A 12,066-nucleotide genomic window follows, 5' to 3' on the forward strand; every position below is an offset into this window, starting at 1 on the left:
TCATAATTTGGCAGTGGGGAAGCCTTCTTAAACAAGACTAAAAACTCAAAATTTTAACAAAGAAAATTGGCAGATTTGACTATATAAAGTTGTGTTTAACTCCTTATGGCCAGAGATACCAAACAAGAAGTTAAAGACTAGCTCTAGGGTCTGAGAGTACATTTGCAGCGTGTATAACCTGGTATGAATATCCATAAAAAGACTTCAGCAACTCATTAAGAAAAAGATAAACATACTCATAGAAAAACAGCAATGCTTACTGAGAATTCACAGAAACAGAAATATCAGTAGCCAGTGAATAATTAAAAAGTTTCTCTATCTTATTAGTATTCGGGAAAATGTAAATAAGTGAAATTTCTCCTCCCGTGAGATTGATAACACTAACAATATTGATGATATGCAAATTTCATCAGGAGTGGGTAAGAAAAATGGGCACTCTTATGTACGGAAGTTTGTAATGTAAGCTAGCACAGCCAACTTGGGGGACAGTTTAGCAAAAATTTTGCAAATATAATAGGGAATACCCCTTCCAAGGACAGCTCCATGTTTGGCAATCTACCCCACAGAAACACTTGCTCATATGCACAATATATTTTGTAATAGCAAAATATCGAAGTAACCACTAGTCATCTATAGTAGGATGGTGGAATAAATAGCTACATCTATACAGTGTACTGTTATGCAGCTATACAAAGAATGTGATATATCCTTTCATATGTCCTAACATAGAAAGACCCCAAGATATATTGTTAAGAAAAAGAACAAAGTCATGGAAAAATATTGAGAGTAAAATCTCATTTATATTTTAATAATTGTATATATGTATGTGGGTATGTCTGCACATACATAGGTATATAAATGTATCCCCAAAAACATTTGGAAGAATGTCTTCTCTGGAGAAGAGAATGAAATTAGAAAAAAAAAGAGTGATGAAGGAAAATTTTTGTTTTACTATGTATAAAATAACTTATTTTTAAAATTATGATGAATATGTTTTATTTTTCTAATAAAAAAACTAAAACTTTGAAAATCAGAAGGAAATATCTTACAAGAAAAAAGTATACTACCATATATAAAGGAATAATTGTGCATTGAGATGTAGCAATTCTGCCCTTTATTTTTTTATTCATTAACTCAGTAAAGAATTATAGAACGTGAGGGAGAGAAAGTAACAGAACAAATTTGTAATTGAAGTGTAACCAAATATGTAGATTAGAGGTTGATGTCTTCTCAATGCATATTATATATGGAGGAGAGGGTTGTTTCCACAGCAACACCACCAGCCCTAAAGAGAAGGCATGAAAGGAATCTTTTCTCCTCAGGAAGAAGTGTATGAAGTGTGTGCGAATTTTCTGAGCATCAAATTTACCTCTCATTGTTCATCTTGAGGGGGACTTTTTTCTAAATGCTCAGTCATGAAATCCATCAATGACTTAGAATGGCAAAAGACAAAATGAAATATTTGACGAGGTGCTCTGTCACCTTGTCTGAACCCCATCAGTAATGATTCCAGTCATCTCTGGGAGTCCACGCGTAGGTGCTAGAACAGCAGTATAATCTTTTGCTCCACTTTTGGTCTGTGGCATGCTGTTTTGCCTGGATGTGCTCTTTCCTTCTGAAAATGTAGGCTTGGCTTTTAGAAAGCTATACGTGGTAGATGCTTATATAAATTACCTGAAATTCTGTATTTTCCTACTAAAATGTAATGCCTCGTTGTGCCATGAAGAACGACCTTAGAAAAATATTACTTGTCAGCTAGGTTGAGGTTATTTTTTCCTTCTCTTTCAGACATCTCGTGATCTGGCATGTTTTATACAGTTTGAAAATGTCAACATTTACTATGGGATTCAGTGTAAAATGAAATACAAAGCACCCACTGACTACTGCTTTGTTTTAAAGGTAGGTTTAAGAAGTCCTTACTTTAGATCTGTAAGCAATTTAAGGTAATGTTTCCTTTTAAGAAGAAAAATGTTAAATGTTATACAGTTAACTACAAGTATAACATAATAAGCTTTTTATTGTAAACCAAAATAGGAAAGGGGGAAACATTTCTACCAACTCAGATCATTTCTCCAAAGCCTGTTATTTGAGTCTCAGACTTTCTAGTCAATCTGTCTGGATTTCTTCATCACTTTATGAAAAAGAGAACTCTATATTTTGAACAAATTTTAGTTACAATTTTATTGACAAGACAATCAGTCTTTTAGTTCTTTACTTATCAGACTCTTATTCCATTGTAAGACATCTTTAGAAATTAGGAAGTTGACAAGATTTTCTAGAAAAATATAGAAAATACAAAAAATAGGAAAATATATCTTTTTCTAAAAATAGCATTACTGGGTCTTGAAACTTTTTAAGGTGCATATTATCAAAAGGCAATAGGTATTATCAGGTGTCTGGTAAGGTTGACATTAGCACCATATTTTGGAAGGTTGGGCAAAAGTAACTTTTTTTTTTTTTTTTGCGGTACGCCGGCCTCTCACCGCTGTGGCCCCTCCCGCCACGGAGCATAGGCTCCGGACGCGCAGGCCCAGCAGCCACAGCTCGCGGGACCCTCCCAGACCGGGGCACGAACCCGCGTCCCCTGCATCGGCAGACGGACCCCCAACCACTGTGCCACCAGGGAAGCCCCAAAAGTAACTTTTATCTGCCGGCTGTAACGACTGAACCCTAGAAATGAACTCAGGGAATTTATGCAGCTGTTCTGGCCACGCCATTTTCTCCGACCTCACAGATTCCTTTCCCTTCACAGCCTCACACCAGAGAGCAGGGGTTAGCACATTCCACTTGGCCCCAGTGCAGTGCTGTGTACAGAATTTTTTTTTCCTACAAATATACTTCATTTTTTATTATTTTTTAACTGAAGTATAGTTGCTGTGCAATGGTATATAAGTTACAGGTGTACAATATAGCGATTCACAATTTTTAAAGGTTATACTCCATTTATAGTTATTATAAAATATTGGCTATATTCCCTGTGTCATACAGTATATCTTTGTAGCTTATTTTATACCTAATGGTTTGTACCTCTTAATCCCCAACCCCAATATTGCCCCTCCCTGAAATCCCCCAGAATTTCTCCTTTCTGAATCGGGGTTCCTATGTTTCCTTCTGGGTTAGAATTCTATGGAACAGGTGTTAACGAGACCAGGTTCCTGGTGAGGCACCTTTGTATGTCCGTCACCCATCCACCCCCAGGAAGACCCCATTACCATGTTTCTGGAAACGTCCAAAGCTGGACTCTGTGTGTGCATATGTGCTCCTGGCAAAGCTGTCACCTCTCCCGAGGAAGTGGGCCAGTCTATACTATAGGTTTACATCATTTTCACAAATTCAGGACAGTGCTTACATTTACATTGGTAGCAGACATATTCTTTGTCAAGAACCCTGTCATTGGAGGTGATCATGAACCCACTCCATCATTTCAGAGGCGCCCACACTCGTGTGCCACTGTCACATGCCTGTTACTCCAGGAGTTGGGTATCGCCTTGACCCAACCATTCTCAAAACCCTGATGGGGCACAGGCAGCCTGGGCATCCCCTTCTACTGCTCCCATTTGTCTTTTAAAAATGCAGCAGTTTGGGCCTCCCTGGTGGCGCAGTGGTTGAGAGTCCGCCTGCCGATGCAGGGGACATGGGTTCGTGCCCCGGTTCGGGAAGATCCCACATGCCGCGGAGCGGCTGGGCCCGTGAGCCATGGCCGCTAAGCCTGCGCGTCCGGAGCCTGTGCTCCGCAACGGGAGAGGCCACAACAGTGAGAGGCCCGTGTACCGCAAAAAAAAAAAAAAAATGCAGCAGTTTGAAGGAAATGCCATTTCTTTTCTTTTTTAATTAAACTTTATTTTGAGAATTGTACATCCATATGCAATTGTAAGAAATACTACAGAGAGGTCCCATGTGCCATTTACCCAGTTTCTTCCAATGGTAACATCTGGCAAAACCGTCGTACCATGTCATAACCAGGATATTAACATTGGTCCAGTCAAGATTCAGAGCATTCCCATCACCACAAGGTACCCTCCTTTATAACTACACCCACTTCGCTCCTATTCCCATCCCCATCTTACCCCCTGGCCACCACTAAGCTATTCTTCACTTCTATCCCTTTGTCAGAAAATGACATTTCTTAATGAACAAAAAGCACACGAGAAATGTTTCATGTGTAATGCAATGATTTAAGCACTTTCCATATATTAACTCACTTAATCCCTTTATCAGCCTTATGAGGTGAGAGCCACAATTCTCCCTAGTTTGTAGATGTGGAACCTGGGCACAGAGACTCCCGACCAGGAAGTGGCTGAGCCAGGATGAGAAGCCGGGGGTGGCCCAGAGGCCATTCTCTCGGACACTGTTTGCTAGGACACAGAATCTCTTCTCTGCCTCCCCCCAGCCCAAGCCGCCCTTGAACTTTGTCTTCATTGTGTTTCTGTCTGCACCCATGGCCCTTGTTTGCAATCCTGAGACCCTGAGAAATTACCAAAATGGAGGCCCTCCTTTGCACATGGGCATGCACTGCACCTCTGCAACACTGCCCACATTTCTTAGGTAGGGAGAAGGTTTTAGAGAGAGGTTCTGAAATGCTGGTCAATAAACTGGCTGAATCAGAGTCAGGGGAGGCTGGTTAGAAATACAGCTTCCAGGGCCGGGACCCACTGAATCAAACCATTTAAGGATGGGGCCCAGGAATCTTAGTTTTTCCTCCGCACAGTCAAGTTTTGCACTCAGAGGATCAGAATGTGTTCTAACTCTAAGCGTCAACAGTCAGGGCTTACCAGCTGGTGATGAAATCCACTTCAGAGCGGACAAATAGAATGAACGTTGTCAGAAGGGGGCAAGGGCCCAAACCCATGGCCAGGGTCCAGAGGCTGGAGGAGGGATTTCCAGCAAGAGAAAGAAGAGCTCTCAGACCTAGAGGTTCCCAGGCTCAGAGGTGAAAAAGAAAGCAGGCCTGATGATCCAAGAACAAACATGAATCAGGACAAACAACCCAAGGAGAACACACATTTCCCTTTCCTCAGAATGATCAGTTCTGTTCTCAAGCCAGTTTCCTTACGGGCAGTCACCCAGCTTAATTGCTCTTAGGCATGCTTCTCAGTTCCTTCCCAAAATATTAGGAATTTCTATTCATTTGCTGAGTAAAAGTATCTGTCATCGTTTGGAGAACCTAATTTGTTTATGAACATTTTGGTCATTTATGTGCCTTTCTGTCCACCGTGGGGAAAAAAAATTCTTGACATGCAAATGTTTCATGAGGGTGAGCAGATTTAAAGAGTTCAAAGAATGTGCACATACATTGCAGAAGGAGTTGGAGATTATGGCGAAGCATGTTAAGAGATCGTGTGCTTCCACAGACATGCAAGGGCTGAGAAGTTCAGCCCGGGAGTTTCTTACTCAGGATAAACTCACGGACTATCACAGTCCGTGGTGGGGCGCTGTCGGGAAGATGGGAATTTGAGTCCTGGCCTTGTCACCTGGCGCATTGTCGGGACTCTCTAAGCTTCATTGCCCTCTGCTACAAAGTGGAAATAAGAACACTTCCTGGGGACTTCCCTGGTGGTCCAGTGGTTAAGACTCCTTGCTTCCACTGCATGGAGCACGGGTTCGATCTCCCTGGTCGGGGAACTGAGATCCTACGTGCCGCATGGCACGGCCAAAAAGATAAATAAACAATTTTTTTTTTTAAGAAAGAACACTTCCCGTGCAGATTAAACAATATATGCCCATAAGACCATCAGTGCAATGTCGAGAGACACAGCCAGCAAGCAAGAACTGGAAGGCATTCTTACTGCACTCTAGAACCAATTAAATATTTCTATTGACCAGTGGTTGTCAAACTTCAGAGTGCATGGGACTCACCAGGAGAGCTGTTAAAACACAGGTGGCTGGGCCCCCAGAGTTTCTGATTCTGTGGGTCTGGGATCAGGCCCCGGAATTTGCACTTCCACCAAGTTCCCAGGTGATGTTGATGGCCCAGGGGCCACACTCTGAGAAGGCAGTAGAGACATCACCTGTCCTTTAAGAGGTTGAGCAGTATGGTCAGTAATACAGCAATAACTTTGTATGGTGACAGATGGTTACTAGACGTACCCTGGTGATCATTTCATAATGTAGGCAAGTGTCACATCACTAGGTAGTACACCTGAAACTAGCGTAATATTGTACATATCAACTACATTTCAATTTTAAAAAATTAATTAGTAAATTAAGAAGTTTTTTAAGAGGCTGACCATACTCACAAAAAAAAGATACCAGAGGCTGTCCATGCTCACAAGAAAGGACTTGGTACCCCAGAATCATTTCTGCCCTTGTGCTTGCTCTTAGATGCACACTCCCCTTTCCTGTGAAGTTGCTCCTTTGTGAATTTGTTCTCACTGCATTCTGAGGTGAGGTCTGATGGGGCAGTGGAAGTGACCATCCTCCAGGAGGAATTATGTCTCTATTGAGCTCCGTTGAGAGGTGGTGAGGGGTCATGGGAAGAGTTCTAGACTTCTGCTCCATCACTCACCTATTCCCTGCCCTTACTCTGCTACATTTTCTTCACAGTCTGAAATTACATTACTTAGTGTTTTGTATTTTTATTGGCTTTCTCCCCTAGTAGAATATAAATGCCTAATCAAGTATGAGCTCACCTTAACCTGATTACTTACATCTGCAACAATCCTGTTTTCAAATAAGGTCACATTCACACAGATACCTAAACAGAGGGTTAGGACTTCAGCATGTCTTCGGAGGGAACACAATGAAACCCATAATACCCACCTACTTTTCCAAGCTAGAAATAGAGGAAGCATCCTTGAAGTCCCTCCTCTCCCCTCTGTTGTCCAGTCCCTTAAGTTCTGGTTTCTATGAGAGACGGCTCACATGCAGCCCTCTCTGTCTGTTTTCCTCCTCACTCCACGGCCCCAGCCACCACTGCTGCCTGGATGCCCTGCTGTTCCAAAGGTCTGATGGCCCCACTGCCTAGAGGACAACGTCCAGATGCTATTTTGACACAAGGCCCTTGACTCCGCTTCCTCTCCAGCTTCTTTTCTGCCTCTTCTTTCCCTGGCTCCCAGGTCCTGGCCACACAGAATTTCTACACGTTCCTCAAATGTATTATAACATTCTGTCACTTTGTCCAAAGAGCCTTTCTCTGGTTTCCAACTTTTACTACGAACTTTACCATGTCATAGAGTGATCATACATTTGTTTACATATGTCTCCCCCAGTGACATCCCAGCCTCCACTTCCTAAGTGCAGTGTGAGCCTTTCTTTCTCATCTCTGTCTACCTAGGGATTGGTATATTTCTGAGCACCCCAGATGTATCTGTTGAATGCACAGGTCCTTGGTTCTTGTTATGCTTCTGCCACTCTCTTTGACCTTGGATAAATGGCTTAACTTCTCTGGTCTCCCACTGGTAAGTTTAGAGGATCTGTAAGATCCCTTTGAACAACCATCTGCAGGTACCCTGACCTGTGTGTGCTGCATGGCACATCCTGCAGGAGCTTCTCCTTCTGTGGTCAGGAGCAACCAATGGTGGAAGAGTCTAACCAGTGGCATGGAGCCAGCATTTTTCCTTAAACGTCTTTGCAAATATTTTTTCAGCGAAAAGCTCAAGGGAGTAAACCCCTTGGCAAGGTCCTAAGACACGACAGAAGAATGAGCACAGGAACTTCCTGTATGATGTCCTGGGAGCCTAGAAGGTTCCTGCCTTCACGAGGGAGCCAGAAAGGAGCCCACTAGGCAGCTCATCTTAGAATCATAAAACCTGAGGATCACGAGAGACCTTCAGGGTCATCTGATGCTTAATTCTTCTGTATACAGTCTTAGTACACATGTGACATAAGGAAGTTGGTGAGACGCACCCCACTAATGTTGGAGAAAATGAACCAAAGTCTATACTTTGATCTCCTGATCATAGGAGGAGCCATAGTTAGAACTCAAGGTCAAGATTTCTTACCTCTCTTTTGTGCTCAACAGCCATTATGCTTAAGGGAATGACTACATTTTAGTCTATTTAGATGAAGTACATACTTAAGAAATTGTTGATTGTGCTGTTTAAGTGGATCCCTCTACCCAGACAATTGCTTTCTTTGCAAGCACAATACAGTTTAAGTCTGCTTCTGGGAACCTGGCTTTCCCATGACATGACATGCACCAAAAAACAAACCAAAGAAATTTTAATATATCAAGCCAAAGGTAACAAGATCAACTTTTAAAATTCCTCCAGAAACAAAACAAAACAACAACTGCTTTCTAAGAACTATAGGCATCAAATTGCTGGAGAGACCCATGTTTTGCCCCTCTTACAAGACAGTCAGAACAGGAATGCCATTGGAAGTTAGGGAGCTGTTTCTGGTGCTGAAAGACAAGGATGTTCTGTATGACCAAGGACCCGTGACTCTCCTTCCCCTTCGTGCCTGCCCATCACTGTTCTCTTTGATCAAGAGCTCCTGGAAGGCCTGGATGACCCCTAGTGCAGCACCTAGCTCGTTGCCACTTAATATTAGACAGAAATATTCCTTCTCTGCGCCATCCATCTGGAGGCCAAAATGGCCCATTTGGGTAAGAGATGACAAGATGGGGTGAAACCCTGAATCCCTGGTAGCAGAAGTAACCCTAGGACTGATGGGGAGTCACAAAAGCATTAATCCCTTGACATAAGAATTACATCAGGTAAGTTCCTTTATCTGATAAATGGAGAAATGATTCGGACTTCTTGTAGGGCTAGAAACGTGATAAATGTGAAGGCTTTCAAGCATTCAAAAAGCAGGGATGAAAATGATTATTGATAATATAGTAAAAAATGCTTGTGATAAATCATGTCACTGCTTTCTGAAATTCTTTCCAAATTTAGCTTCTGTAAAAAAATATACTCCTGTTCCTAATTCTAAAATTGCTACCGGTAATTTTGGCCACCATCTCAGGAAATCTCATACACTGTGAGAATTTTTAAATGTTTTTGAAAGGTGCTAATAAGTGAAGAGCTTATAAACGGTCTTTGAAATGGCTTTTTCTAGCATCCCCAAATTCAGAAGGAGTCCCAGTATATCAAGTATCTCTGCTGTGATGACGCAAGAATGCTAAATCAGTGGGTTACGGGAATCAGGATCGCCAAGGTGAGAGAGCGTTCGGACTCACCCTATCTTTGCTAACCAGCCTCCTGACCTGGGTCCAGTCTTTGTGCTCCTGAGAAACAGCTGATCCATTCTTACTGAGTCAATGCCATTAAGGGGTCAATGCCATAGATATTACCTTATTTGCCCATTGGTTTTTTTAAGTAAATGAGAGTGGTTGATACATGGACCTCTCCCATGACCTGAGAGTCAGGGATTTACTTTCACATGAGACATCTCAGCTATTGATGTATGGAGAGCTTTGCAAGTGTCTTGTGTAATTAAGAAACACGAGATACAATCTGCAGTAGAATTACGTAAAGATATATGTCATCACAGTGCGTGGCTAAAGCTCTCCTCTAATGGGGAGGTGAAGGTATTACCTGACTCTGCTAATCTGGAAAATTATTTAACATATGAAAACATGATTTGTGGATTTTTTTCATTGAAATACGTCGACTAAAAAAAATCTCAGGAAAGGAATAAAAAGAGTAGTGATGAAGTCCTTTTTCCCCTGAATTTGCAGTTTGCAGTTGAGTGCAGAATTCGGGATTACTCTCTTGCTTCTTTTGTGTTCTCTCCCTAGTATGGAAAGACGCTCTATGATAGCTATCAGCGTGCCATGGCCAGGGCAGGGCTTGCCTCTCGGTGGACAAACCTGGGCACTGTCAACGCAGCCCCACCAGCCCCGTCTTCTACAGGTACCTTGCAGAGGGGAGAGTCTGACACCTGTTCAAAGCTCAGAGGTCGTGTTCAAACTTATCTAATGTATTTCATAGAAACAGAACTTTGTAGACACTGTACAGAATACATTCCCTCCTGATGGTCAAATTTAAGATCCCGCCCCCCCCTCACACACACACTTGTATCTATTTCTTTATAAGTGACCTTTAGCAAAGCTCGGACCCTTTTTTCATGATATGCCTGTGGCAAGATGGTGATCACCAGCTTAGGGTGAGCTTGTAGGGAGCTGTGTCTCATCACAGTATAGATGTGATGTTTGTCCGAGGCTCCGTTAGTGCCCAGCAGGCTGCTTGCACCAAGAGTGAGATCATTCCTTGGTGTTTTGCCTCAATAACATCATGGCTAGAGCCGCGTACCCAATTCTGGACATCACTTTTTTTTTTTGTTTTTTTTTTGTTTTTTTTTTTTGTGGTTCGCGGGCCTCTCACTGTTGTGGCCTCTCCCGTTGCGGAGCAACAGGCTCCGGACGCGCAGGCTCAGCGGCCATGGCTCACGGGCACAGCCGCTTCGCCGCATGTGGGATCTTCCCGGACCGGGGCACGAACCCGTGTCCCCTGCATTGGCAAGCAGACTCTCAACCACTGTGCCACCAGGGAAGCCCTGGACATCACATTTTAATGGTAGTATAACAGCTACTGGTTTATATTTTTAAGAAGGAGGGCAAGACATTGAGGGATGGAGTGGGTACTATGCCTTGCTTTATATACACATTATTTCTTGTCCTTACAACCACCCTGCAAGGTATACATTATTATCCTCACTCCACAGTTGAGAGAACTGAAGCTTGGAGAAGTTGGTATGTAGTACTTCTCAGTGGTTGAGCTGTGATTCAAACACATTGTCTTTATGATACATAATGGTTGGAAGAACTTGAACCATTGTGGCCAGTGATTTCATCAATTGTACCTCTTAATGAAACCCCAATAAAAACTCTAGACACCAAGGCTTGGGGGAGCTTCCTGGTTGGTGAACATTCAAGGAACCAGGTGGGTTACATGCCTTGACTCCACAGAGAAGGGGGTCCACGTCCAGGACCCACCCAGACCTCGCCCTGTGGGCGTCCGTTGTAATAAAACTGTAATGGGTGAGTATAGAGCTTTCCTGAGTTCTACAAGTCATTGTGTTGAATTATTGAACCTGAGGGGTCGTGGGAACCTCTCAGTTTATAAAGGGCTGGTCAGAACTGGCGCTTGGCTGGCATTGAAGTGGAGGCAGTCTTGTGAAGGTTGTACCTTACACCTGTAGAGTCTGGTGCCAACTCCAGGAGGTGTCAACTGAATTACAGTCCACCCACTTGGGTGGAAACAGAACCCACATCTTGCCAGGACCTTAGCTCTACCAGTTATGTGTGTGTCAGAGGTCACTGGGGATTTGGGGGTGCTGCGAGATGCTGTTTTGTTAGGGCACCACTGAGCCCACATCCAGACACAGGCATCCCTCCCATGAAGTTCCCAAGAGAAAGATATAGACACAGGAACGGTGGCAAATTAGAATCCCATGTTTGATCAGCTGGGCTAGTGTTCATAACTCCCAATTCAAGGCTACCTGTTAGAGCAAGCTAGCATGTGGTTTAAACTCAGAGCTTGAAATGCGCATCTCTCCCGCCTAAGTTTCAGCCCTAGCCAGAGGCGACTATAACACCAGGGATTGAAAGAAAAAGAGGAAGAGAAGAAGGGAGCAAGAGAGGAGGGAGGGGAAAAGGAAGGAAGGAAGGAAGCAGAATGACTGGGCTGGCTCTCAACCCACAGGACTCTGCCCACCGTTAGCCTAGTATATAGGAAATCTGGAGGTTGAGAAAAGGAGAGGGTAGGGGGAGTGAGGCTTCTCCAGCGTGGGGAGGGGGATTGGGACATTCTTTCCTCCTAGAGGGCTCGGCATACGGTATACACTGAGTCCATCACAGATCGGTCGACATCAACCACAACCGGGCCCTTAATACTGCCTGTGGCTCTTACTGTGTTTCTCTAGACCAATGGTTCTCGACCGAGGGAGATTTGGACCCCCAGGGAAGACTTGGCAATGTCTGAAAACATGTTTGGTTGTCATGCTTTGGGGGATGCTTGTGTCATCTAATGGGTAGAGGCTAGGGACGCTGCCTGTCCTGCAATGCACAGGACAGCCCTGAACAACAAAGAATTTGCCAGTCCCAGATGTCAGTAATGTTGAGAAGACCTATCCCAGTCAGTGTAATCTCCTAGCTTCTCTAATTGTTTCAGACATTCTTCA

The 12,066-nt window shown here is 43.5% G+C and overlaps 1 protein-coding gene across 3 annotated transcripts in view; it reads left to right on the forward strand.

The window, feature by feature from the left end:
• The window catches only part of APBB1IP (amyloid beta precursor protein binding family B member 1 interacting protein), a 97,844-nt gene that overhangs the window by 75,104 nt on the left and 10,674 nt on the right, over positions 1–12,066 (forward strand). For all 3 annotated transcript variants that reach the window (XM_024742284.1, XM_024742283.1, XM_024742282.1), the window contains exons 10-12: positions 1,789–1,899; positions 9,001–9,099; positions 9,683–9,797. In XM_024742284.1, the coding sequence (XP_024598052.1) occupies positions 1,789–1,899; positions 9,001–9,099; positions 9,683–9,797 (325 nt within the window). The remainder of the gene's footprint in view (positions 1–1,788; positions 1,900–9,000; positions 9,100–9,682; positions 9,798–12,066) is intronic.

This window comes from Neophocaena asiaeorientalis, unplaced genomic scaffold (assembly GCF_003031525.2).
Source record: "Neophocaena asiaeorientalis asiaeorientalis breed wild unplaced genomic scaffold, Neophocaena_asiaeorientalis_V1.1 scaffold781, whole genome shotgun sequence".
NCBI classification, from domain to species: Eukaryota; Metazoa; Chordata; class Mammalia; order Artiodactyla; family Phocoenidae; genus Neophocaena; species Neophocaena asiaeorientalis.